The sequence below is a fragment of the Canis lupus genome, chromosome 35 (assembly GCF_048164855.1).
Source record: "Canis lupus baileyi chromosome 35, mCanLup2.hap1, whole genome shotgun sequence".
In the NCBI taxonomy this organism is placed as follows: domain Eukaryota; kingdom Metazoa; phylum Chordata; class Mammalia; order Carnivora; family Canidae; genus Canis; species Canis lupus.
The window spans coordinates 30,514,782-30,542,403 of NC_132872.1; the positions used below are offsets into that span (position 1 = coordinate 30,514,782).

At 43.0% G+C, this 27,622-nt stretch overlaps 1 protein-coding gene across 4 annotated transcripts in view; it reads right to left on the reverse strand.

Moving 5' to 3' along the window:
* The window catches only part of EPHA3 (EPH receptor A3), a 325,699-nt gene that overhangs the window by 115,168 nt on the left and 182,909 nt on the right, over nt 1-27,622 (reverse strand). For all 4 annotated transcript variants that reach the window (XM_072812072.1, XM_072812074.1, XM_072812073.1 and 1 more), the window contains exons 4-5: nt 3,387-3,542; nt 2,352-2,687 (exon numbers count right to left, since the gene is read on the reverse strand). In XM_072812072.1, coding sequence (XP_072668173.1) covers nt 2,352-2,687; nt 3,387-3,542 — 492 coding nt within the window. The remainder of the gene's footprint in view (nt 1-2,351; nt 2,688-3,386; nt 3,543-27,622) is intronic.

Here is a 27,622-nt window from a genome sequence, read left to right on the forward strand (position 1 = left end):
GGTTTGGAGTCCCAACAAGGGTCTCCCCCACCCCAGGCACAGAGCAGGATTCAGACACCCCAAAGTGAATACATCAAATGCCTAGTGCTGCATCGTGTGGACACAACTGTGATTCCCTAAAAAACAAACCAACCAACAAAACCCCAAATGATAGTGGAGTTAGAGGGAGTAGCTGCTGTGGTCCCTGCCGTGTGTGTCTCCCCTGTGACTTGTGACTGTGAGGCCAAAGCTCCAACCCCATTTACTTCCCGGTGTCTTGGCTGCTGGCGGTCGCCCTGACCCAGGGATCTGGAACTGTCAGCTTCCCGATGGATGCACGTCGAGAGCCAGGGGCCAATGATAAGACAGGAAGGAAGGAGCTCCTGCTTGTTTTATACGTTTCTGTTTGACTTAGGAGATAATTATAACGCAGATGGATGCTCCTATTTTAAACAAGGTAGTAAATCAGTGTGAAATATAGGATTCGGGAAAGCCATTTGCCACATAATTACGATTTCTTAAAACCCCTGGTTCACTGAATACGAGAAGCTGTAATCAGGGAATATTTAGCAACAGCATCACTCATCTTTTTTGCTCTTGGAAGGCCGCTGGGCAAATCTAAGTCACCAGTGTTTTAAATACTATTAGTCACAAAGTTTAACTACCATTAGCTGAAGTGAAGCAAGAACATCTGTTGGCGGTGTGGGATGTAGCTTCGAGGTGGGGGGGTCACAGAGTCAGGACGCAAGAGTTGAATCATGGTTCAGCTTCCTTCAAAGTCCCGTGTCTCCCGCAAAGAAAGTGCATTTGTCACCCAATGCCAGGGTGTAAAGGTGTGAGAGCTGCATCGACAGAGGAGGAAACCAGGAACAGCACAGGGATTCGGAATCATAAAGTGAGACGATCGATCGCCTGGGGACCCACAGGGGTAGTTAGAAGGGCTCTGAACTAGTGTAGACGCCGCTCCAGCGGCCAGCAGAGTCCCACGGGTGCAGGTTCCCCGGGTACCAGCTGGGCGACGTCTCTTGGCACCTGCCGGCCAGGTGAACCCGAGGTGGCGTCTTTCGGCGAGTTCCCGGGCTGCCGCTCTGGCCTTTGTCAGCTAGAGACACCCGAGTTGGCTCCCCGCCCTTTCTACACCCTCCGAGACCTTGCCACCGGCCGGGGTGGAGGGCAGTCCCAGCAGGCAGCCCCAGGGTGAACCCTGTGCCTGCAGCCGGAGCCTCCTCAGGGCACAGCCTGGGTCCCCCCTGCCCCCCGTTTGGGCTCCACCATTTATCTGTGTGTAGATGATGGGCCCTGACCGCTGGCTGGCGGCGGAGGCTCCCCGATGTCGCACCTTGGAGCAACGAGTCTGCAAGGATCGCAGCCCCGCCGCCGCCGGGCCTGCCGACCACCGGGCCACGGGCCTCTTCATCGCCGGTGTCACCTGCGCGGCTCTTGTCCGCTACACCCCTCCCCGTGTTGGACACAATCGCAACTACAATCTCAGAAACAATTTTGGACTCTGCCCCATTTGCAAAACAAAATAAAACAAAAGCAATAGTAAAGAGGTCATAAGGGTTCCCAGAGAACGGGAAAGCAGGGAAGGTGTAAGGTGACCGGGGGAAGAGATCCTCCAGCCGTCCAGAAAACACCCGGCGGAGGCCAGATAAAGAAAACTGAGGCCCGCCTGTCCTCTCATTTTTCCAGTCCATGTTCCAGGGCCTTGGCTTAGCACCTGCCGACGGACTAGTTTGTTTTAATTGGAAAAAAAAAAAATCTGTCAGTGCAAAATGCAAGTGACTTACATTTGTGATAGTTTTACATCAGCGGTTCTCCACCAAGACCTCCTGTCACTACGCTTCTCTGGAAGTTCGATACTTTGAATATTTAAGTACAAGTCATTCCTATCAAATAAAATGTGTTCATTTTCTTATTTTTAATTAATCAGAGAATTATCTCTGAGCTGTGATACTCAGGGCTTCCGAGGAGCATACAATAATTGAATAAAGATATAAAAATAAGGTATAATTATAACTAAGGTAAAGAGATTTCTAATTTTAAGTATCCTGCATAACCTTTTACAAGCTCTTTAAAAATATCCCAACGTCCCAAGGAGCCCCGACAAGTACCATCTCCGGTGCGCCAATTACTTAAAGATCCCAAATTGAAAAGCAGTGGATTAAACTAGTTCAAACTGATCTAATACGTATATTATGCCTGCCCGGAGAAGTGCGTGCCGTTATTCAAGGTAGCCTCGCTGCCGAAATGGGTCAGAAAAGAAGATGCTGGGGCCCTTGCCAGCAATTTTTCCCACCCTTCTTTCCACTCCGCGAGTCGGCAGTGCTCCCGGCTCGAGCCGGCGCGGGCGGGCGCCCAGGTGGACTCACCGGCCTGGTTGGTGGTGATGCTGACAGCGGCGAACTGCCGCGGAGGTGAGCTCAGCTCTGACACCCCGTTGGTGGCGTCGATCTCAAAGGTGTAGTTAGTGTGAGCCAGGAGGTCCGTCACCGTCACCGTGGTGTTGGCCAGTCCGAACTGTCGGGGCAGGAAGCGGACATTTGGGCTGCACGGCTCACACTGCTGTACGTTCCACCCACATTTCCTACATATGACATTGAAGGTGACATCCTTCCGGCCTCCCGTGTCCAGGGGCCAGCTCCAGTCCAGGATGACTGAGGTCTCGTTGATGTTGGAGATGACATTTCTTGGTGCAGAGGGAGGTCCTGCAAAGCAGTTCAACAAGGACTGATGAGCCTCACTGCTGCTTTCCACTCCCAGGGCCGTAGATAACCTACAGGGGCACCGAGGGAGCTAAATAGCCATCTTGCCTCTATTACCCACTGCACTCGTCCTTGGGGGGTCCACGAGCTTATAGACGCAAGGGTTCAAGAGCGCGGGCCTCCCTGGGCCACGAAGGGGGGAGTTCTGGCTCGAGGCTGGAGGCGCGCTCCCCAAGGCCAGCAAGGGAATTCACTACTAAATTCAATGCCCTTGCGGATAGTTATGAAAACTTTCCTATTAGTTTTATAAATCTCAGTCCTTTTTCCCTATGACCTATGACCAGCACGTAACAAGAGGGAATAGAAATGTAAAAGCGCAGATCCCACAGCTGTCGCCTCCCTATCCCGTCAAATGTAACACAAGACGGAAACCAAGATAAAGAAAATTCTCTTTCTTTCTGGGGGTCCTGCCACAGGAAGTGCTCTAAAAACTCATTCGTGTTGCGTGATGAATGTCGCATGTGTGGTGAGCCAAGCGTGGGGAGTGAAGCAAGGGAAGCTTTCAGTTTGCATGTGGATAACGGAAAGAAATGGGCCAAATGCTTTAAAAAAATAAAAATAAAGAGGCACAATAACAAGAAGAAAACAACAACAACAAAATAAACCAAACATGGAAGCATGGTTTGCAGCAGAACTACTCACGGGTACAAGCCATGGATGGAGGGTCTTTGTCTGCTCGGAAGTAATTATTCTCACACCTGCAGTTCACGGAACCATCTTCGTGGGTGGAACTGTGCGGTGGGCACTTGGCACACTTCATGTTACCGTCCGAGGCCTTGTAGAAACCTGGTCGGCAAGCTACAAACAAAATGACTTGTTTTAAAAGCCTGTGGTCATTTTGAAAATGTATTTTTGAAAATATGTAAAGCAGATTTCAGAATGTTAGGGAATGCACGCACTAGGAATAAAAATTCGTTTTTTTTTTTTCCCTCCCAGGATTTACAGAAGCCCATCCTGTGGCCCAGTGTCGTTTCTCCACATATACATCTGAATTTGCACCAACTCGTAAGGGGAAAAAACCTCCGAAGATTTAGATTATTTTGGCACTAGAGTGTGATGAAATTTCCAGCTCGTGTTTTCACAGCTTTCCTTGGCATTGAGCTCTTTGTGGAGAAAACACAGCAAAGCCATGTCACCATGTAGCCGTTCCCTTCTAGAACATGATGCCATGTGCACACTCTGAACTGCAGTGAGCACTGCATTCCACACGCCACTGCTTTTCACTGGTTTCTGTGTACCGCTCTCACAAGCGTAAGCAGCCGAAAGAACAGATCATGGCTTCGTTATTCTATCATTCTTTTTTTAAAAAAGATTTTATTTATTTGAGTGAGAGAGAGAGAGAGAACAAGCAGGAGGGAGGGACAGAGGCGTAGGGAGAGGCAGGCTCCCCTCTAGCAGAGGCCTGATGGACACGGGGCTCGGCCCCAGGACCACGACCTGAGCCCAAAGCGCTTAACCGACTGAGCCACTATGTTAAGAATCTTGATGCATGGTTCTCGGGAGCTATGTCTTTTTTTTCCTTCTGCCTCGACAGTGTTGCACCTTAACTTCTATGGCAATGGCTTGAATGGAAGATTAATGTATTTCCTTGTCTGTATCTCAAATACATGGGAGGTATAATTTTTATCTAAATTGATCTACCTGTGAATTATTACTAGATTACAAGGTTTTTTTTAAAGATTTTTTTATTTTAGGGATGCCTGGTGGCTCAGCGGTTGAGCATCTGCCTTCAGTTCAGGTCCTGGGATCCGGCCCCACCTCTGGCTCCCTGCTCAGGGGGGAACCTGCTTCTCCGTCTGCCTCTCCGCTGCTCCTCTCCCAACTCACGTTTTTTTTCCTCTCTCTCTCTCTGAAATAAATAAATAAAATCATAAAAAAAAGATGTATTTATTTTAGAGAAAGACCCTGAGATCATGACCTGCGTTAAAATCAAGAGTTGGCTGCTTAACCCACTGGGCCACTCAGGTGCCCCTCAATCAAAACTTTTTAAGTAAGTGTGTCTTCTTTTTTTCTGGACTTCTCAGAATGACATTTCTTAAAGCCCAATGAACTGGTCATGAACTATCGATTTCAGCCGCCCATTTACTGTTCTTTATGTATTTATTTATTGCTCTTACAGAAATATGCCTCCACTCTATTATTTTTGTTTAATCTTATGTAAGATTCAAAATACTGTAATGTTTCCTGGGATTCAATTCCAGAATTACATTGACAACGGAAATCACAGTGAAAACCCTACCAAGAAGTCTCCTGAAATTGTTTTGAGGATTTTGAAGGTCCCAATTTTTAAAGTTTCCCCCAGATTATCTTTGGAAGTCAGTGATTTCTTAAATCTCCACTACTTAATATCAATGCTACATTGAGATTTGATGGCATAGAGCTCTGACATGTAAAATATTCCCTATACATTTTATCATTGAATCCCAGAATTCTCCTGTATCAACTTCATAGTGGGAATAACAGGTTATCTGCACACAAGTAAAGCCTCTATGGACAAACCTTAACTTTTATAATCATTAAAAGCATTTTGAAAGATAACACATTACATCCAGAATATCTTCCCACTGGACGTTTCTTGAGAAACACACCGCCGAGAGAGATACGCCGTCAGGATGCACAGTTACACTAACTAAAAATGATAGCGATCGTTAACCTAATCTTGCTATTTTCTAGTTTTATTAAGAATGGCTGCACTAGGGTTATCTTACATTACATTGAACAGCTTTTGGTGCCACATGGACGGCCGCTCAGATAAATTCTATCACCCCAACCAAACACGAATTAGGTGTTGAACACTGTTCTTGAGCACTGGTTAGAAACTTCCACTCATATCTCATGTCATATCGCCTGGGGGGGAATGATATAAAGTACAAACAAACCATGCACTTAACTTCTGGTTTCAATTTAGCTCATCGAGCGCTTTTAAATTTGCAAGAGGGCAAAGCCGAGTCTTTAAAAGATTGGGTTGCAGTGCTTCATTTTGTGTCTTTGGTTGCTTATAAGTTTATCTGTATGATTTTATTTGAGGTTTTTACTGCTTTTACAACATTTAGCATAAAGGCATTCACTAAACACTCAATCACTTTTTGTTAATATTACGAATGGCTATACTCGGGCATTTAAGGAAAATACAAGGCAGTCACGTAATCACTTCTTAGCTACAGCACAGGACTTGTAATAATAACAGGAAAGTAGCTATAGTTTGTAAACCGAAAAGTTAAAAATGTGATTCATACTAGTAACTAGACTTTCTCTAAATACGATTCAATAATCTTAGATAAAAGGAAAAGGTACATAGACACATATATATTCAGTCTAATAAACGCTTGTCCATCATTTACTGGTGTTCAAGGCCTCTGTTAGCCTTGAAGATACAGACGTCCCTGATTCTGTCCATTCAAAAGGGCCTTTGCGATGGAAAGCAGGCACCAGGCATTTCACTCAGGCCACGTGGAGCAAGCATTCCATTCTGACTGAGCCATTGGAAGGAACCACAGGGAGGGAATCCCATGTGAGCAAGATTGGAAAATATAGTAAAAGTTGGCCTGTAAATAGCAAAATTAAATACACAAATAGATGAAGGGAAAGACAAGCTGTTAAGCTGAGGAACACGGTGGGTGCCATGGGTCGCATGCTGAACACCTGCTTTCTGCTTGCTCATAGAAGGTGACCTTGCTCAGAATCGCAGTGGGCCGAGTCCTCCCTCACACAGACGTGGTCGTTATGGGTGGCCGGTGAGCACCGAAAGAGGAGCGGAGAGATACAGACCGAAATCTGATGAAAGTCTTGGAAATACCTTTTTTTTTTTTTCTCCCTAAGAAGATGGTCCAAGTGTAATGGAAGCTGCTTTAGCTGCATTAGTCCCATTGATTCTCAGTGTAATGGTTTATGTGCAACAAAGGCCAAGAAAAATAATTGTGGAACCTGAACCTGCTGATTCAGCTAGCACCTGTCTCTCAAGATTTCTTATAAGGGTGGAAAAATAACACCCTATCTGTTTAAGTCGCCACAGGCAAGCTTCTTATCCCTGCAGCATAAAGTATTTCTGAAGGATGGAGGGCACATGGAGAACGCAGTTGAGGGGTACAGCCGCGATAGCCCCTGCTTTGCATCCTCTGGCCCCTGTGGCTAGCTGCTGGGCTTTACCCATCCAATGTGCTGGTATTCATCAGATTTCAAGCATGTGCAGAGTACAATAATAGACCCTAAATAGTAATAGTGTAGACATCCTTACTCTTTCTGAAAGACTTTCGTATGTACCATCTCAATGGAATCTCACAGCAGTTGTATTGAAATTATTGGGGCAGATACTAATCTATTCACTTTACAGAACGGACAATTGAAGCACAAACAGAAGAAAAATAGTGTGTCCAAGATAACAAAGAATTCAATGGTATGATCTGAAAAAGAGATTTTTCTGCTGTAACTGGAAGCAAAGTATTCTCTAAAACCATGGAATCTTTTCCTACTAATTCTAAGCTGCCCTTATGATGTTGAAGAATAGTCATTGAAAACTGATTTAATTAAACAGATGCAAGTCTTTTGCCATCTACTCCTAGTAAGAAACTATTTCAGAAAGGGCAATGTTTTCTCATCATCCCCCATTTGATGCCTAATATTTTTATGGGGAGATGAGCAAAAGTGTTTCTTCTTTCAGTTGTCAAATTCAGGAATAGCACAACCCACACTATATGTGGGAGTCACACAAGTACATTTTTCCATTCTTGCTAAAAGTATGATCTTTAAATCTTCTACTGAGACTGCCCAACAAATTTGAGACTATGACTCAATAATTTATATTCATTAATAAAATTATACTGGCAGGAAACTCTTTAAATGTATAAGTCAAAATTCTTTGTATAGCATACTTACTTCTGAATTTTTCTCATCAACAATCTCCCTTGTAGTCAATTTGTGCTTAAATACTTATCTATTATACCATCTTCATCTTTAAAAAATTCCCCTGGAAGAATTAGGAATTTTACCTCTAAGGGGCATTAATACTCGTGTTTTAGTATCTTTTTTACAGTAATAAAAGCAACAATTGTTATTTGAAAGAACCTCCTTTCTCCTTGAATGGAAAACTAGTGATAAAACAATCAGTACATTTCCTTCATTTAAGTATTATTTCAGAGACTGAGAAGGTTCCGCAAAAAAAAAAAAAAAAAAAAAAAGGTAAAGGAGTAGAAAGTAATGTTTTCTTCCATTACTCAGGGGAAATTTTAGTCAACTTATTATAGAATATCAAAGAAAAAAGAATAGACAAAAGCATACTAAGTCAGATTTATCCAAGTTTATGTTATAAAATTTAAAAAAACCCACAATCTGTAGATAGTTAAGGCCTTCCCTGGTGCAGGCCAGCTCTTAAAGCAATATTCATGTAAGGTGGATAAACACATATTCAAAACCTCAGCGGTTTGGTGCTGCCTTCAGCCCGGGGTGTGATCCTGGGGACCTGGGATCGAGTCCCACGTTGGGCTCCCTGCATGGAGCCTGCTTCTCCCTCTGCCTGTGGCTCTGCCTCTCTCTCTGTGTGTCTCTCATGAATAAATAAATAAAATCTTTAAAACAATAAAAAAATAAAAACAAAACCTCCACCAAAAATGACGAATTCTGATTTACAAATTTCAGGTAACCTAGCGTATATGTTCTTATCAGCCAAACAACTGGTAAAATCATTTCGCAGATTTCAGTCCCGGGGTAGTGAAACCAAAGAGCAGCTAAACTGTTTCATGTCACTTGGGTGGAGGTAAATTACCACCCTACTTTTTGTAGAAATGTTTTATTCCCCTGTGTTAGTGAAAATTTTTGAAGTAGTTAAATGGGGCAGAAGCTCTCATCTTTGATTCTGTGTTGATAAATCAGAGTAAGATGATCCATGAGTCTAAATTAATAACCATTCAAAACCAGCCAGAGGTATCACTTCCTCAAACCCTACTAGATAGCAGCCCGGATTTCTTAAGTAATGCGACTTATTCATACGATGTTTGGATTTTGTTTATGCATTTTCCCCAGACAAATATGTATTAATCTCCCAAAGGACCTAGACATTTTATTGTGTCCAGTCTTACAGGGATAAAAGCTACAATCCTAGCTTTAAAAAGATCAAATCCATATGGCACGGTTATTTTAGAGATGGACCTCCTTGCTTGAAAATGTGAGTGCTATGGTAACTTTCAATATGATATTTTAATGTTATCTTCACCAAGAAATTCCTTAATTTCTTTTCTTTTAATCCCAAGACTTCAAGTTGTTTTCAGCATCCTATAGGAAGAGCACTGGACTAGGAAGGAAGAAATGCAGGTTATGATCTAGTCTTTTCTGCTAATTAGGTATTATCTCAAAGTCATTGACAAAGAGTATTCAAGTTTTAATGAGGTGACTTCTTCTTCTATAAATAAGTCTGAAGTTCCATTTGCAGTAATTACCATGTGTTCCCAGGTTAGACCCTGAACAATATAGAGACAAGAGTTACTTCCAATTCATCTCCTACTCCAAGTGTCCAGTACATTGTCCAGCACCCGGCAGCTGATGAGATATGCATTTTTGAAGTGATTGAGCACCTGCAAACCAATTGTACTCTCTACTCTTCTATTTTTTCATTTGTCAAGTGATGGGCATTGACTAACTTATCTCTATAAACTCTTCAGGTTGACACTTTATTTTTTATTTTTTTTAAAGATTATTTATTTATTTATTTATTTATTTATTTATTTTTTTAATTTATTTATTTATTTATTCATGATAGGCAGAGAGAGAGAGAGAGAGAGGCAGAGACACAGGAGGAAGGAGAAGCAGGCTCCATGTAGGGAGCCTGACGCAGGACTCGATCCTGGGGTCTCCAGGATTGCGCCCCGGGCCAAAGGCAGGTGTTAAACCGCTGAGCCACCTGGGGGATCCCCCAGGTTGACACTTTAAAAGATCAATATTTTTTGTACCAAAACTTGTAAAATTCCTAGAACTTTCTAAGTAGGAAAAAAAAAAAGGCAGATCGACGTATCTTCACTTCCATCACAGCTTTAAGGATAAAAATTAACTACTGAGGGTACCTGGATGGCTCAGTGGTTGAGTGTCTGCCTTTGGCTCAGGTCGTGATCCCTGGGGTCCTGGGATCAAGTCCAGCATCGGGCTCCCCGCAGGGAGCCTGCCTCTCCCTCTGCCTATGCCTCTGCCTCTCTCCCTCTGTGACTCTCATGAATAAATAAATAAAATCTTTTTAAAAAGTAAAATAAAGTAAGCCACTGAAATTATAAAATCACACAGGGCAACAAGACAAAGAAAATAGTTCTCTTCTGACTTCAAAGAAATATCCTTGAAAAAGAAATAACAGATTTTTATACTCTTTTCAGTGTTTTTCTGTATCAAAGCAATAGGTATTCAGAGGGCATGCTGATTTTGTGACTGGATGGGTTGAAAAATAAATTGACCACTAAATTAATAATTCCCTATTTCATACTTAACCAATGGCACAATAAAACTATATTTGATTTTATGTACATTTTAGATAGAGTAGGATGTTAAAGATTTTGAGAATCTTATGGGAATGAATAAAAATAAAATTATTGATATTATGCTCTTTAATTTTGTAAGATGTAAGATGATGTGTTTTTTTGTTTTTTGTTTTGTTTTTTTTTAGATTTTATTTATTTATTCATGACACACACACACAGAGAGAGAGAGGCAGAGACACAGGCAGAGGGAGAAGCAGACTCCATGCAGGGAGCCCATCATGGGACTCGATCTCGGGTCTCCAGGATCATACCCTGGGCTGAAGGCGGTGCTAAACCACTGAGCCACCCGGGTTGCCCTGATGTGGGTTTTTTAATGACAAAAATGAGCACAAGATTGAAAAAAACAATTTAAAAGAGAATACATTTGTCTTCTGTTACTCTGCAGTGAGGTTGTCTTTTCCTTGATAATCTAGATTTTAGTTCCTCTAGTTTACATGCTGAATTCATGAGAATATGCTTGCTCATTTATTGAATACATCCCCAAACTTATTGAAAAGTCCCAAGATAGGCCACAGTGGAGCCAAAATGATAACACCCTTGCAAAATGTTAATTAGCTATTGAGAAACACTACAAATATGAATAATAGGAAGCCAAAATAATACCAATTTGTAGTGAATGAATTAAAAATATTCTGGGAGTCTGCTGATTCCATATCTATGAAGAGGTAACAATAAAACAGGAACTAGTGACTACGGGTCAATAGGTGGGTAAAAAAACAATAAAACAGGAACTAGTGACTACAGGTCAATAGGTGGGTAAAAAACCAAACTATCAGCTTTGGAAAATAACAAGGAAAAAGTATGAAATATCATCATGAGCACTATGTATACAATGAATAATTATAAAAAAGCTTCAAGAAAGAACCTTGGCCTTATTCCCAAAGCACATAACATACTTTCTTCTCAGTCATAATTAATGGGTTTGAGCTCCGCTGATAGAGAGAATGGGTAAAGTTACCATAGTGAAAGGAAAACAAATGCACTTAGTAAACCAGGGTGGCTACTGTTGAAAGAAAGTAGACAGCCTTTCAATTGCAAAGTGAATTTTGTCTCCAGTTGACTAATGTGGTTGACTTTTAAGAGAAAACATGGTCCTAATTAAGGGTTAAAAGGCTCATTTCAATTTGAATTAACTTTAAATTAAAAAATAAAGCTGTTGGTAAATAGGTCCCTTTTAGTATTCAGACTTGAGCTCCACGTACACAGGGCTATATTATCAATTCCCAGCCATAAACACAAACTAATGACCAGAACCAGCACTGACTAAACAGATGATTTCCTGGCCTTGCAATTCCAGGCCTGACAGGGTCTATTTGCCGGTACAAGGTCAAAGCAACTGTTTATTCCCAAAATGAGCTGCAGTCCACAGTCCTACAGGAACTCTATTCTTTGCCATTTGAATAGAGGTACAAGGCTTTGAGGCAAGACCGAGGCATTTCAATACACTGGAAGTGGCTACGTTTAGTCATTAAAGCCTGCCTGCCATGTGCAGCATTTATAAAGTGATCAAGTGTTTCCTTCTTCTGTTCCTTCCACTGTTCGATAAAAAAAGGCAGACGGCAAAATGCCACCACACCATAAAACACAACAGGATCAGGCAATCTAGTGTGGCTCAAAGATGGCTTAGTAACAAGACTTCATTGTGCTTGTTGTGGTTTGATCAGGTTCAGCAGGACAGGTGCCAGTGACACTGCGGTACGTCCAATGCACGTTTGCCACAAAGGGAATGCGGAACAGCCCCCGATACTAAGGACCTTGTGTCCGGCCAGCTTTTCAGTTGTCTTCCACTTTCAGGGAAGAACCGTGAGTCCTAAGAGTAGCACTGCTTGAGCTTCTCTGTCCGTAATTATCCATGCCCAGAGGAGACCCATGAACCAGGTCTACGAACCCACAGGACTGTGTACATAATGACACGTAAACACTAAAGGAGGGGAAAAGGAGAGAGAAGAGGGAATATGAAACAGAAAATCCTTTTTATGGGGTTCTGTGACGGTGACTGTAAAATGTGCAGCACCTAAATCCATAGTCATGGCACACTGAGAGACAGCCTGGAAAAGACTTTCAGAACAGGTCCAAAAGTTTTCTTTAGATCAGACTAGCACTGGAAATGTCTAAGAAAATTATTCCTAGGAAGGGATTTTCTGGAGAAGGTAAATCACTTCTATATTTAAGAAGTCCTATAGATTAGCATTCTCCAGGCTGCCCTGGAACCTAGCCAGAGCACGGAAGTCAGCAGCCCAATGCTTCTTTTCATGAACTAATTTTAGAATAGAATTTCCATAACATGTTTGTAATCACCCAGAGTAGGAGCCCGAGACACACATCATGAAGACTTAGATGAAAAGAAGAAGAAGAAGAAGAAGAAGAAGAAGAAGAAGAAGAAGAAGAAGACTTAGATGTGATTTCCAAAGGATCTATTGCTTGTGAATGCATGAAGCACAAATATGTAATACGGACAGATTAGAAAGAACACTGTCTCATCTCAGAAAAGTGGTTGAACTAAGCCATGGTCATACATTTTCACAAACAAATTATATTATATTCATACATTTATCCGATGGAGCTGATGTCTTGCACAGAAAGGCGCTCATGACACTCTTCTGGGAAAAGCAGGATAAAACAATAAATACGGAATGCTGTTTTTATTGTTTATCTACACTTACGTATCATCCTTATGTGTGTCTAAGGACAAACAAAAACTAAGGGGGTTTTTGGAAGGGAAAAGACTGCAGCAGGCACACACAGCAAGGCCACCTCGCCTGCGTCCATGGGCATCGTGTGTGAGCTGCACGCTGGCAGAGACTCACATGGGGAGCAGCCCCGGGCCTCCCACTCCCACCGCGGTTCTCACCACTTCCTTTCCTGCTCTACTGCTCTAGGTCTGGCCCTTTTCCTCTTTTCTCTTCTTTAAAGAATGCAGCACGGGGGCCGGTTATCGTCAGCTGTGAGCCTGGACAGCTCCACGAACGAGACTCTCACCCTTGGTTTTTGTTTTAAAGGACTTTATTTATTTATTTATTTATTTATTTATTTATTTATTTATTTATTTATTTATTCCTGAGAGACACGGAGAGAGAGGCCGAGACCCAGGCAGGGGGAGACGCAGGCTCCTGCGGGGCCCAACGCGGGACACGATCCCGAGACCCAGGGTCACGCCCTGGGCAGAAGGCAGGGGCTCAACCGCTGAGCCGCCACCGGATCCTGTCTCTCACCCTTTGGATCTCGAGTAAATATGCCTCCCCCGGGAGCATTCACACAGCAAATTGCACAGTTTTTCAAATTCAGGATTTAATGGAAAGCCTATACAAGGTAAAAAATTCAGAGGAAGAACAAAAAAAGAATTCTGCGCGTGCTGCAAGACAGCGCGAAGGCAGGCGCGATCCTGGTTCTAGGGCTAGTTGTCCAAGCGCCCGAAGAGAAGACCACCACCGAGACCTGGGAGAAACGGTGACATCATTATATTTTATTAGAAGTCCTTTAGGTTTGCTTTACTTTCCCGGTAAGTTTATTTTAAAATAATGTCTTTTTTTTTTTTTTTTTTTTTTATTTTTATTTTTTATCCGGAGCAAAGACCTCTCCAACTTTCAAACTTGCACCTTAATTCATCGTATTGTCCTATCAGTTTCTCAGTCCATTTCTACCTTGTGAAAAGTATTAAAATGATGTTTGATAATATTGTGGTCAAACATAATGGGGTTGGGATCCCTGGCTGGCGCAGCGGTTTGGCGCCTGCCTTTGGCCCAGGGCGTGATCCTGGAGACCCGGCATCGAATCCCACATCAGGCTCGCGGTGCATGGAGCCTGCTTCTCCCTCTGCCTGTGTCTCTGCCTCTCTCTCTCTCTCTGTGACTATCATAAATAAATAAAAATTAAAAAAAATCATAATGGGGTTAACATAAACCTATGATGTGTCATTTTTATGTTGAGTATTCACTTGATTAGGACAGCATATAACCAACTAGACGTGAGCAACTTAAAAGCACCCAATATGTGCTTTGAACGCCTTCACAGCTAACACTTGTAAGGTAACAGAAAAAAAAAGTGAATTAGTTTAATTCTAGGGTCTCTTTCTTCATGTATTTTTATGTTTATGGTAAATACTTGCCCTGAGATTAAAAAAAGGGGGGGGATTTCTACTCAACATATTCTGAGATTTTATTCCCTAAATGGGTAAACGTGAACTTCACAAAGAAAACATAATAAACAAATAGAGGCCCATAAGTAGATGCCCACGGGGTCCACAAAACTATTAGTCAAACAAGCAGTTCATCAAAATTTCCACCAATCATCTATTTTGAAACTGTTAGGGAGGACAGGTATCTATGACCGTCTAAGAACCTGAAGAACACAGGTGTCCCCTCCACGTAAGGAGACGAACGCCATTCCTGAGGGTCCCCAAGCAGCGCTCCTGCTACCTGCCCTACCCGACAGGCTTCCCGGGGGCAGACCCAGGAATGCCCCGCTCTCCTGGGGGGGTCCCTCACCTGGGGGGTTGGAAGATGCTCTCCTGGGGGTCTCTCTTCTGGGGGGGGATGCTCTCCTGGGGGGGTCGTTCTCCTGGGGGGGCACTCTCCTGGGGGGCGCTCTCCTGGGGGAGGCACTCTCCTGGGGGGATGCTCTTCTGGGGGTGTCGTTCTCCTGGAGGGCGCTCTCCTGGGGGTCGCTCGCGGCCTGGCCGCGCGGAGGCCATCGGCTGCTCTGTCCACCTGGGGCGGTAACCAGAGGGGCCTCCAGGCGTGGGCGCGTCCGGGCCGCCCCGTCTGGCTGTGCGCCCGCCCCTGGTCCTGTGCGGCTGGAGGTGAGCAGGACGCAGAGGCCGCACGTCAAGGCCGAGGCCGCGCAGGTGCCTGGGCTGCGAGAGGCCGCCCTCGCCTGGTGGCCGCGGCCCTGCAGAGCGGTCTCCTTCAGCGGCACGTCCGCGCACGTGTCAGCCGGTGGCCGTGGCGGAGGAAAGTTCTCGTGACTGGGGACAGCCTGCGCCCCGGGCGCTCCTCGAGGCCTGCGCGGTGGCGCTTGGCGGTCGCCCCTTGCTCTGTGCTCTCCGGGGCCACCAGGAGCTTATGGCGGGGGCGGAGCGCAGGCTCGGGGTGTTTCCCACCCAACCCCGCGGCCAATGCGACCCCACTTTATGGCTCTAGCCTCTGGACGGGAGAGGCTGCGGGCAGCCGGGGAGAGCAGACCATTCAACTCTGTCGCACAACTGATAGGCCTTTTTCACTACAGCGCGCCCTTGTACTCGGGTTCTTCAAGGTGCCGGCTGGAGACTAACTGCTCAGGGTGCCCGGGAGTGGCAAAGCAGGGCTTTCCCAAGGAGTGGGGTGGATTTGATGCACGTGGGAACCATGCCTCGCACAGCCTTCCGCGGGGCCTCCGGGCGTACCTGCCACTCCCACTGTGCAAGAGGCCCACCCGAGCAGCAGCAGATCCAGAACCAGGAAAGTTGCTATTGATTAGGACTGGAAAACAGATCTAAAACGCCTGCACATGACCTGTAGCAGCTGGACCCATACCCCTTCCCTCCGGGGAAACCTTGGTTTCACAGTACTCTCCGATTATTTGATGACCGGTAGCAGGGAGCTAGGCCTCAAGCACACCATCCCGTTTTGTGACTAAAGAGACATCAGTACTACCTGACACAGCCCAGGAGCCCGGCCCAGCGGCCACTCTGACCACCGTCACATTGCACACTCCACATGCTTACAGGCCATAGAAATTCCCCACCACCTGAAGTCCTTCCTTCCAACTGTCCTCAGCTCAGTTGGTAAGTGATGCATCTTACAAAGCGACACAGTTACCAGGCTGACATGTGGCCTGAATGCTGAAGAGATAATCCTGCTTTCACAAAACATGTGTATCAGTAACATTCTGCTCCCTAAAGCTCAGCTCCCATTGTATTGCTGTGCTGTGACAGAGGAGGCAAGAAGCGCCCCCTGGACTTGCCCCCTTATTCCGTGGTGCCTACTAGGATGCCTGACTCACAGAAGGCGACGGATACACCTTGCGAGAAGAATGCAAGCTTTCATCCCTCCAGAGCAGCGCCCTATTGTGTAACACATCCCACGCACAATTACTAGGTTCAACCGCTCATAAACATCTCAGAGTAAATTTCCCTATAGAGTCAGTCTCATGCTATGAATAAATTATAAAACTTCATGCTGAAAAAAAATGGAAGAAGATGGACATTTTTTTCTGAAAAAAATATGTATTCCATTAGGAGGTAAGTGCAGAAATACATAATGTAATATGTATAAGATACACACAGTATGTAATTATACATACAACTAATAGTGATCATAAATTGTACCTAAAAGCTAGAAATAAAGTTTCTTGTAAACATTTCTTTTGAGGGCAGCCTGGGTGGCTCAGCGGTTAAGCATCTGCCTTTGGCTCAGGTCATGATCCTGGGGTCCCAGGATTGAGTCCCACATTAGGCTCCCCGCAGGGAGCCTGCTTTTCTCTCTGCCTGTGTCTCTGCCTCTATCTGTGTCTCTCATGAATAAATAAATAAAAATCTTAAAAAAGTAAATACATAAACATTTCTTTTGAAAAAAATCCTTGCCTTATGTCTAAACAAATATCCCCAGGATAAAAGAATACATAAGGCGTATATCCTAAAGCAACCTTGTCTCCTGAATAAAGCTATAAAGTTAGTTGAGAACAAAAAGGGGTAGTGGATTTCCAACTGAGTGGTAATAATTACGGTATGTGTGCCACCGAGTCCTAAAGCTGAGCACTATCAATTTCCGTGGTGCATACAAAGGACTACAAGATTCACGTGATGTGATGTGTCAGACAGGAGCAAACAGTGGACAGCAGCTCATTCTGGGGTGAGAGTTCCTCGAGGCAAGAGTTTGGAGAGCTTTGAAGGTGAAAGAAAGAAAGAAAGAAAAGAAAGAAAGAAAGAAAGAAAGAAAGAAAGAAAGAAAGAAAGAAAGAAAGAAAGAAAGAAAGAAAGAAAGAAAGAAAGAAAAAGAAAAGGTGGAACAGGGAGCCTCCCCCCGTGGAAGGGCCCCGCGCAGGAGGCGGGCCGCGAGATCATTCCCGCTCCCGTGGGACACACGCCCTGACCGGAGGGAAGAACGGAGGAGACGGGGACCCCTGGGGCAACGCGGGTTAGAGACGTCGCGCCGCGGGGGGAGGAACAGCTGCGAGCGCGGGAAGGCGTGTCCTCGCCTGAGATCAGCCTCCAAGGGACACTGACGGGTCTGGCGATGGAAGGGACGCAGAGCGCAAAGTGGGAGCAACCCTACGACGGGACGCCCAAGCTTCTGGATCGAGTTGTTGGGAGCCGGTCCTGTTCTCTGAGCTAGGGAAGGGGCCTAGGCCGCAGCCCCCGGAACGCGCCGTCTGGTCTGTAAAAGTAAGGGCGCAGCGCCTGAGTCCAGGTAGGCCGCCCTGCGGTGGCAAGGAGGCGACTGCTGCGCTAAGCTGGGTGGCAGTCGTCATAGCTGCACCGCAAAGAAACGGGTTCCACCATTCGCATGTTAAGGAAAATGCCAACTTCAGTCTCCTCCGTCCAACAGGCTTTCGTTTACGGACAAGAGATGAACTTGGTTCTCAAAAACCTGGGTTTCCAGAGAAGCCGACACGATCAAGCGATCTCTAGGAGGTTTTTTTGTTTTTTTGTTTTTTTGTTTTTTTTTGTTTTTTTTTTTTAATGTAAAAAGATTACAATAAGGTATTGACAGAGAAAGCCTGCGGGTCACAGACACATTTAGAAAAACAGCGTCTTGGAGCACCCGGGTGGCTCCGTTGGTTACGCGTCTGCCTTCGGTTCAGGTCGTGACCCAGAGCCGGGATCGAGCCCCACGTGGGACCCGGCTCCGCGGGGCCTGCTTCTCCCTCTGCCCCTGCCCCCTCTCGTGCTCTCTGTCTCTCTCAAATAAATACAATCTTAAAAAAGAAAACAGTGTCTTTACTGAGTTGGGTGATTCTTCTTAGAACGGAATATTGATTTTGGTTTGTTTAGGAACCAGATACTTGGATTTTAAAACAGAAAACCGGGATCCCTGGGTGGCGCAGCGGTTTAGCGCCTGCCTTTGGCCCGGGGCGCGATCCTGGAGACCCGGGATCGAATCCCACGTCGGGCTCCCGGTGCATGGAGCCTGCTTCTCTCTCTGCCTGTGTCTCTGCCCCTCTCTCTCTCTCTCTCTCTCTGTGACTATCATAAATAAGTAAAAAATTAAAAAAAAGAAAAAAATTAAAAACAGAAAAACTTAGTCCCATGGACTCCAACATCCGCCGGATTTTTCTAATACACACGACTTATCCCAAAGCAAGAAGAGGAGAAAATTTATGAGCACATCAACGAAAATATACCATGACTATTGAACCAACAATTTAAAATGCAACCTGAAAGTTGGAAAATCAATAGGAGATATTATTTTGATGTGCCTATTATAATTGTGGGGAATGCAGTTTCTGACGGCTCCTTTCAAATCTTGACTCCACCCTTTACTGCCTACACAGCGGAACAGGTTAGAGTCCTTTCATATTGGCCCCTCTGTATCTGTAAAATGGGAACCGTAAGAGAGTCCTACCAAGATTTATAGGAATTAGACAAGAGCACAGAAAGTTTCAAATACACATTAGCAAATATTAATATATATTTGAATATAAGCAACTAAATATAACGTGCACCAACATTTTAAAAATCTATGGCATGGATCAATAAATTTCTCAGTGTACTTGAACAATGTAAACCACATTTGTCTTTTCTTGATTTTCTACTTATGAGATGTGTTAAGCATTTGCTTCTCCTTAAGATATGATTGCAAAAAAAAAAAAAGATATGATTGCAATATCCGTCTCCATTAAAATTATATATTTTTCAGAGTATTCATGAATATATACCACAAAAGAGCACCCTTTAGTCCAAGAATGTTACTGACAGATGTTGGGCCAGTCCCTCACTGCATCCAATATTTCCAACCACCTCTTCATGACCCTAGAGATTTCCGCAGCTATCTTTTGTCTACACAGCTTCCTACTTAACGTACACAAACCAAAGCAATGCTTTGCCCTTGGTTCTTTGTTGACAGGCCAGTCCATCGCCCTACATGCTACAAACGCCTTTATCCTCCTTTGAAGTCCTCATATTTACTGGTGGAAGGACCAACACCGAACCGGCCCCTCAGAGGTAATTAAAATGATCACCTCCAAGTCGTAGCTCAAAGCCTCTTAGCTTCTGTATTCAGATTCACGCTTCCCACTCCGGACATGGGCAGTTTTTTATTTATATTTTCTTGGCTGCCATATGCACGAACCAACACTTACACACTTGGCTGACTTCCCTCCACATCTTGTCTTCACTTCTTGAAGGATCTTTCTCTTCCTGGGCTTCAAAATAAATCTGACTTTGAAATTCTTTAGTTTTCCTGAGGCTTATTTCTCCCTAAGTACGGACTGTTGCTAAGGTGATACCGATCTTTTTACCTTTCAGCCCCTTGTCCAAATCTGTATGATGTTGGCACTGACCAATGTCTCCCCTGCCTGATAGCTTTTCTGACAGTTAATGAGAAGTAAAAGGCTGGAGCTATTAGTCCAAATCCTAGGGGATAAGTGTCCAGATTACAGAAACCACATTCACATATGGCAATAATTGGCAGCTCTTTTAGGTGATCACAGCCTTATTTCCAAAGAGCCAATGGATACTTGAATAATTCCTTGGTGCCAAATAGGAAACTGTCCCGAGTAAGATAAGTATATACTGATTTTTTCCTGGTACAGTTATTGCTTTTTTTCAATGGACTTTTCCACTAAAAGCTTAAATAGTTTACGCCAAAATTTATATGATTCTACCAAAATTCCAGACTTAACTCTTGGCAATTGAAACCTGAGAAATAGGATACTTCAGTCTCACACTGTGTAAGGTATTATAGACTTACATCAACAGAAGCCAATATGTTTATACATCCAAATACCACAGCAGCATTAGGAGTAGCAGCAGCTCAGCTTTGTAAATAATATTCCTTCAAGAATCTGAATACCATTTATAGAATGCTATTTTAACTAATCTTCCTCCCTCTTTTGATTTTCGGAGGTCGCACAACATGAAACATTTATTATGTTTCATCTATGTAAAAACATTTATTAATTTAATACTTAAAGATTGAATTGTATGTGCAGTAAGTCATGTATCCTTCCAAGTCCGCTCCTTTGCCCAGGCTGGTTTTCAAGGCTCTATTGTACTCATTTCTGTGTCTCTCTAACCTTTCTGGTTAATCACACTTGGTAATAAATGAACGACCCCCAGACTCACAAGCCTTCAAGACGTGAGTTGAACACTGCAGGAAGGAAGGAAGAGGAGATGTTTAAAGGAACTGCTGGATTAATACAGTGATTTCAGAACATTTCTTAGAGCAGAACGCGTTTCACTTAATATTTAGATTTTTGACTTACTATTATTTCAGTTTGAAGTGTGACTGCAGGCTCCATCTTCAACTCTATCTTTGGGTGAAGGAGGAAGAGCAACCCCAAGGCTGAAGGGCAGGAGACCTGTGCTGGGTCCCGAGAGCACCTGCCTCGCGGAGCCCTATCGAGGTCATGGCCACTGGCGCAGAGCCCAGCCTCAGGGGTGGCAGGGAAGAGGCGACGCCCCTTCCTCCTTCAGCTCACCTGTCGCTGCCGCTGGGCTCGCAGCATAGGACTCCGAGCTACTAACACATCTCTCCTGAGCCGGGACAACCGGGCTGCATGTACTGCTGATAATATTCGACTCTCCAGACGTGTTCCCACACTGAGCTCTGGGCACAGTCTAAGATGACAAGCCAGTGCTACAAACTCTCTCGTGGAGGAACAGAAGAAAAAAAAAAAAACACTTCTCCTTGAATTTATATTATCCATTGTTTTTTCCTCTATCGATGGCGATAGGAACAGGATTGATTTTTAAATAGCTGGTAGGATGTTGATTCCATTTTAGGAATTCCTTTTTAATTTTACGCATTAAATTTATGGAGAATTTTGTGGCGTCTGTTCATATAGATAGGTTGTTACTTACTCCTCCTATGAATAAAATATTTTATTTTTAGTCAGTAGTAACACGTCTGCACGTAAAATCCATTAATGATTTTTCACGAGTTATAAAAGACTTCCAGATACTTCTTGTGATGTTGTATCTCTATAATCATTGCTAGTGACCTAAAACTAATTTTTGTTAATTAGGATCTTAAACAAGCATATAATTAAGTTTAAACAAGGATTAAAAACCCTTGCCATGTAGCTCCATGGTTTAAAAACAATCACAGATAGTTTTATATAAAATCCCATATCCTAGACTAAATAGACCTCCTCATGTATTTAGCATTAGTCTCCCAGGATTAGAAGATGATACAAGATGGCTCAATGATTACATTGGAAAATATGTTTCCCCTAAAGCTAAGATGATCCTTGTAGTCACCTTTAGTTTAGTTTTTTTTTTTTTATTTCAAGTTACTCTTTCATTTGCTGAATTTCTATTCCTCTGTGTCAACTATAACTTGAAAATTAAACACCTATGGGACACTAGGGAATAGCATGAGATGAACACTATTCTGACCACAGCTGGAGGCCAGAAATGCTGCTGTACCAGATGAAGCAAAAGACTGGGGGGTCTGGGGAGCGGGACAGCAGGGAGTTGGCACTTGCATCTGGTTTCCTCCACTATTTTCTATTTGAATTCTAGGTAATGCACGAATGCCTATCATTCTTCTAAATATAAAACACTGTGTATAATCATACAAATGAAACAATGAGCTACCCTTCTTAGAATTACACAATTTTTTTTCGATGTTAGAAATTTCTAGTACTCAGAATTCTGAATACTTGGAACATAGCCATTGCTTAAATACATACTTTTTTTTTTTTTTTACAATAACAGAAAAATATCTTCTTTATTATATGTGTGTATAATGCACACCATTACTCTGGAGATAAACTTAAGAGTATTTTACATTCATTTCTACACATATTTATAAGAAGCAGATTAAGAGTGATTTGTATACCATGAGCTTCTACTGAAAACCTACTAACCTTTGTAGGGAATTTACGTGTTTGCTTAGCATTAAAGAGAGAGAAGCTATTTCACAACTTAATGGCATCAGTTTGTGCGATCTGAGGCCCCCATTTCCACAAAGGATCAGCCTGTGTCCTGACAGGATGAGTTTGGGGCAAGGCCTCTCCTCAAGAAGGTGTCTGATGGCGGCATCACTCTTCTAGTTTTAGTTTTCTCACGATCCTGATCCGTATCATCACTGTTTGGTTCTTCTGTCTGTAATTTGAACATCTGCGTATACTTTGATCTTAGCATGTTATAGTCTCAGGATCTCTCTGTGGGTATCTCAGCCCTATTTCACTGAAAATTCATTGAGAAAAGGGATTTTGTCCTAAATATCTTTGTTTATTAGATATCCTAACATTGCTTGATACGAAATGGGTAATGTTTACTGGAACAAATTAACATGAACTCACACATACATGTACATACATGTAGGGTATGTGTGTCCATGTGTGCATTCTGGGCGGTGAGGACGCATGCCATGTCCCAGCGGGAGCCCCCCTCCTGATCTCTCTCCAGCCCCTACTCCCAGCCTCAGTCTCTAACCAAAGTTCTTAGATTCTAAAGGAAAATATAATTGAGAAAAAAGAGAAATTACACTTATGAACAGAAATTTAGAAAAATGTTTACATTTTGTTTTTTTGTTGTTTGCTTTTGTTTTTTTAAATTCTTCTTAATTTTATATTTAATTTAATTTTATTTTAATTCCAGTTAATCAACATACAGTGTTATATTAGTTTCAAGTGTACAATATTGATTGAACATAAACTCAGTGCTCATCACAAGTGCCCTCCTAAATCCCCATCATCTATTTCCTTCATCCTCCCACCCTCCTCCTCTCTGGTAATCATCGGGTTGTTCTCTATAGTTAAGAGTCTGTTTCTTGGTTTGTCTCTCTCTCTTATTTTTGCCTTTGCTCATTTGGCTAACTGCCTACGTTTTGGAACCTGGAAAGTGTAAATGATACTGGGAAGGAGTTATGGGAAGTGGCGAGTGGAATATATGCATACTGAGGTCAATAATTTTAACAAAAGCCTGGGCAAGAGTAAAATATTCTGAGTGAAATATGAAAAGGGTAAGAACTGGGGAAGTATGATTTGAGCTATCAGACTTTTGGCCTAGAGAACATTGACACGTCATTCCTTTAGGGGTGTGTGTGTGTGTGTGTGTGTGTGTGTAATTCTGACTCCACAAAACTGTTTAAATGTAATCCACAAAATTTAAGCATCTGTGTAAGGTGTTGCACATGTTCAGATATGTGTGCTGTAAGAAAATTCTTTACTATAGCAATTCTTGTGTTTCATAACTGTCTCATCCTCTAGTAGTGTCATTTTCGTATCTTTACACATTGTAGTAGATGCACCTTGGCGAATCCAAAGCTACAAGTTCTATGATTAGGTTCTGGATTAATGTAAGCTCTTGATTGGGGAGATGCAGTGCAATTAACCATAAGTCCCATATCCCTTCTGTATCAAGCTAGCCTGTCGTCTGGTCATTTATGTGCAAAGTCAGATACTTTATCTGATCATTTTGTGCAAAGGAACAGGGGCCTGCATACATGGAGGGATTTCCAGGAGAAGTCAAATTACTTAACTTAAATGTCTGAAATGGAAAGGGAAAGGATTTGAAAAGAAGCCAAGATAACCAAGTTAAACACACTATTGTCATATCCCAGCCCTCCCCTGCGACAAAAACATCCAATCAAAGGACGTGGAGACTGCTTAGAAAAGAAACGTCCTTAATAGATGTTAATAATGTACAAAATCAGACCTTAACATCTCATTCCAAGAAGAGAACACTTAAGTTTCCATTTCACTCCAGAAAGCATGATTTCCGTTCATCAACGGTATAGCTTTCTAATACATCTCCTCGAGTTATTACGTACGGTGTTTTATAACCACGCCTGATTGTAAAATATGATGTTACAAAAAATCAATAATAAAATATTCATACGATTCAAGATTTTCCCAAATTGGATCTGACTGGGTCATGGGAGTATGCTGATGCCTGGAATGCAAGTAATACACTATATTATTGATGCCTGTCAAATACCGGAAATTGTTACAAATTAATTCATCCCTAACCTAATTAACCCCGTGTGCAATATTATATGCATTCCAGAAGAGTACTGTTTTGCTCTGGCCATAAAACCAGGGAGGACAATATTTCAACCTATAAAATCGCCTTTTAAGCCACTTAGAAACCTCAAAGAATATTGCTTATGTAGAAGTGATGCAAAAGAATGCATTACCTCATCTGTTTGAATTATTTTTGGTCTGATACAAAATGTTCGCTCTGACTTTTTTTTGACTGTAAAAATAATCTAGGAAAATGTCTGGTCTGTCTGGCACACTGAGTAGATAGGATACATTCTTATTAGTAGTTCGCATTATTAGAAATAAAAGCTGTGTACCTTTTGGAGGGGAAATGGGGAAGCCTTAACATTTTCTGAATATTGTAATGCAGAAATCATTTTCTTTCCAGGCTATCCCATAGTCCTGACTTTACATGGCATATATATCAAGACATCTTTTATCACTGTATACAGTCAGGACTGGTCCTTTTGGAATTAGTGGGTAGGTTGTTGATTTTTTTTTTTATGGAATTTTGCAATTTCTCTCTAACTCTCTCTTTAAACCTATCCTTCCTCATTCCTGTTTGTCAACAATGCCCTGCTCCTTGGTGATGCAGAGCCTGATCCAAACATACTTATATTTGAAATTTTCCTATGCTCCAAATCTGTCTTGGATCTACAGCACATAAATATTTATCAGTTCTTTTTTTCCTTTTCTGCTAGTTGAAAATGCTGGTGTGCTACACTTCCTAGTTTTTTTTAACTGATTATTAAGCAGTTAAAAAATAATAAAAAGGCAACTCCAAAGAGAAAAATCTCACTGTGGAGCTGTTCTGAACTATTTCAGGCTGACTTTCTGGGACCATCATTTTATATCACATTGCAACATTTTCGTCTAATTATGGCCAAACATTCCTATTTTTAAAGTAATTTTTCAAATTTTAGAATAATTTGGAATTTGGGTAATATATTTCAAAAAGGGAGAGAAGGGGGACTTGAAGGGCAGTAGAAAGGGTGTGCAGATGATAACGTTGGATCTCGGGGAGGATCAGGGTCCTGTCCTCGGTCGGCCAACCTCTTTAACCTTCATTTCCACAGGTGCATAGTGAACACAGAAATGCCCGCCTCACAGGGTGGGCACGAGCACGGAAGCGATCATCCACCAGCAAGGTCTTAGTAAGAAGGAGTTTTTATTATTATTTTACAGTTAACAACCGGTACTTGTGTGCAACGTTAGGATTTTTCAATTCTTAGCATCTCAGTCTGGGCATTGCTTTGACACACGTCACTATCTAGTGTGTTAAAAAAATCCGTGGATTTGATTTATTTGCTGTAAAAGTGCACTAGGTACTCTTAAGGAGAAAGCTGTCGCACATTTTTAAAGAGAATCTTTGTGCCTTAAAAATCTAAAACAAGGACACCTGGGTGGCTCAGCTGTTGAGCACCTGCCTTCGGCTCAGGTTGTGACCCCAGGGTCCCGGGATCAAGGCCCGCATGGGGCTCCCCGCAGGGGGCCTGCTTCCCCCTCGGCCTGGGTCTCTGCCTGTCTCTGCGTCTCTCAGGAATAAATAAATCAATCTTTAAAAAAATCTAAGATAGAGGGGGGAAAAGCACTTTGTGGTTAACCTCCACATGAAGATATACACCTACCTATATATCTGCATCTCCACACCTGTATCTGTGTCGAGAGAGAGGGGGAGAGAGACACCTCTGTATTGCGCTGCATGTTGTCAAAACGCATTAGTGAAATATCATATCTGGTAGCCGCTAACGGGAAAAGATACCCACTGATCAGAGTGTCACGATGCTGCGGCCTGTTGTCCGTGACACCACCGAAGGGGATCAAAGCATCTTTCACGGTGATAAAGTTGGCAATATGGACGGGAAACTATGCCAGAGAGACTGATTGAGTGTTAACATTCCCACCTGGTGCCATGAAAACAGGACACAGCGTCCGTAACTCAGGATGCTTTTCTCCCTGTATTTATGCTGTGCCAGCGACGCTACTTGAAAGAGTTAATCCTGACGAACACTGTCTTCTTCGTGGTATCTCCCCACGTAAGGAGAAGGTTAAAAGAGGGCTCCTCTTTCAGTGTGAATCCTTTCAAGGAATACTTTTCATGTTTATATGACATATCAGAAAGGTCGTTCAGCGGGCACAAAGGCGTGCTCCGCTCCCTGCCCTGCTTCCCTATCCGGGTTGACAGATACCCCACGCAAGCCATCTCCTGACTGCCAAGCCCCTCAGTGGGCAGGTTTGTCTTGCGATAATGGTTTCAAGAGAATTCAGGGCACCTGTATCCAGAGTTACTCTCAAGGAATAATGTCAACTAGAATATGAAGTTCTGAAATGAGGATAAATCTGTATCTGAAACCATGCTTCGTCTATCATGATTGAATTTGCTGGCATCTGGCATCTTCTTGTCATTGTCTTCTCTCCATGAAACTACCTGTGAGGCAAATCCAGGGTAAGCCCTGAAGGGAAGAAACTTTGCCTGAATTGCTAAAGCTTAGATGGTTAAGAAGATAATAGTGCTTTCTTTTTCTTTTTCTTTTTTTTAGGAAACTCTCTTCACAGGCTTCAAGCATCCTAAATCAAAAGACAGCAATCTTCACTCAACCTTAGGGAAGCGTCTCCTAAAACAAGATTAAGTGTCATTGCTAAAACAGATCAATGGTAACACATTTGTGTGAGTCACTATTATTCACAAGACAAAGAAGCTTTTATTAATTCCTGAAGGCGCGCCCAATTGTTCTGCCCACTGAGTTATGAACTAGACAAATGTCTCATCACATAATACGACTGACACACTCAAAGCATGCTCCCTGACACTGTCCTTCCCAGTCCGGTTTTTGTTGGCATATGCTCCTGTGATAAGACTACACTTTAACAAACATAAAATAAGTTTTGCACGCACATTCACAAGTTTCACACACACACGATATTTTTTCCCCAAATATATACATCAGGGAGTCATTTGCTAGATGTACCCAAATGATGTAATGATGTAACAGGTATTTCTATTACTAATTTGTAGATTTTAGGCAGGCTTTATGGTCCATTTGAAGGCACTGTGTTTACATTCTGAGGCTGCCATCGAGGTGCCAGATAGCTGAATGCATCTTATATTACCGATGAGGTCATCACGGAGTAGCATGCTGAGAACAGCAGGACCATCACCAGGCTCTGGAAATGAGGCACACTCATGAAAATGTGTGTCTTCATTTGTATCCTTTCATAATTTATTTCCAAGAGCTT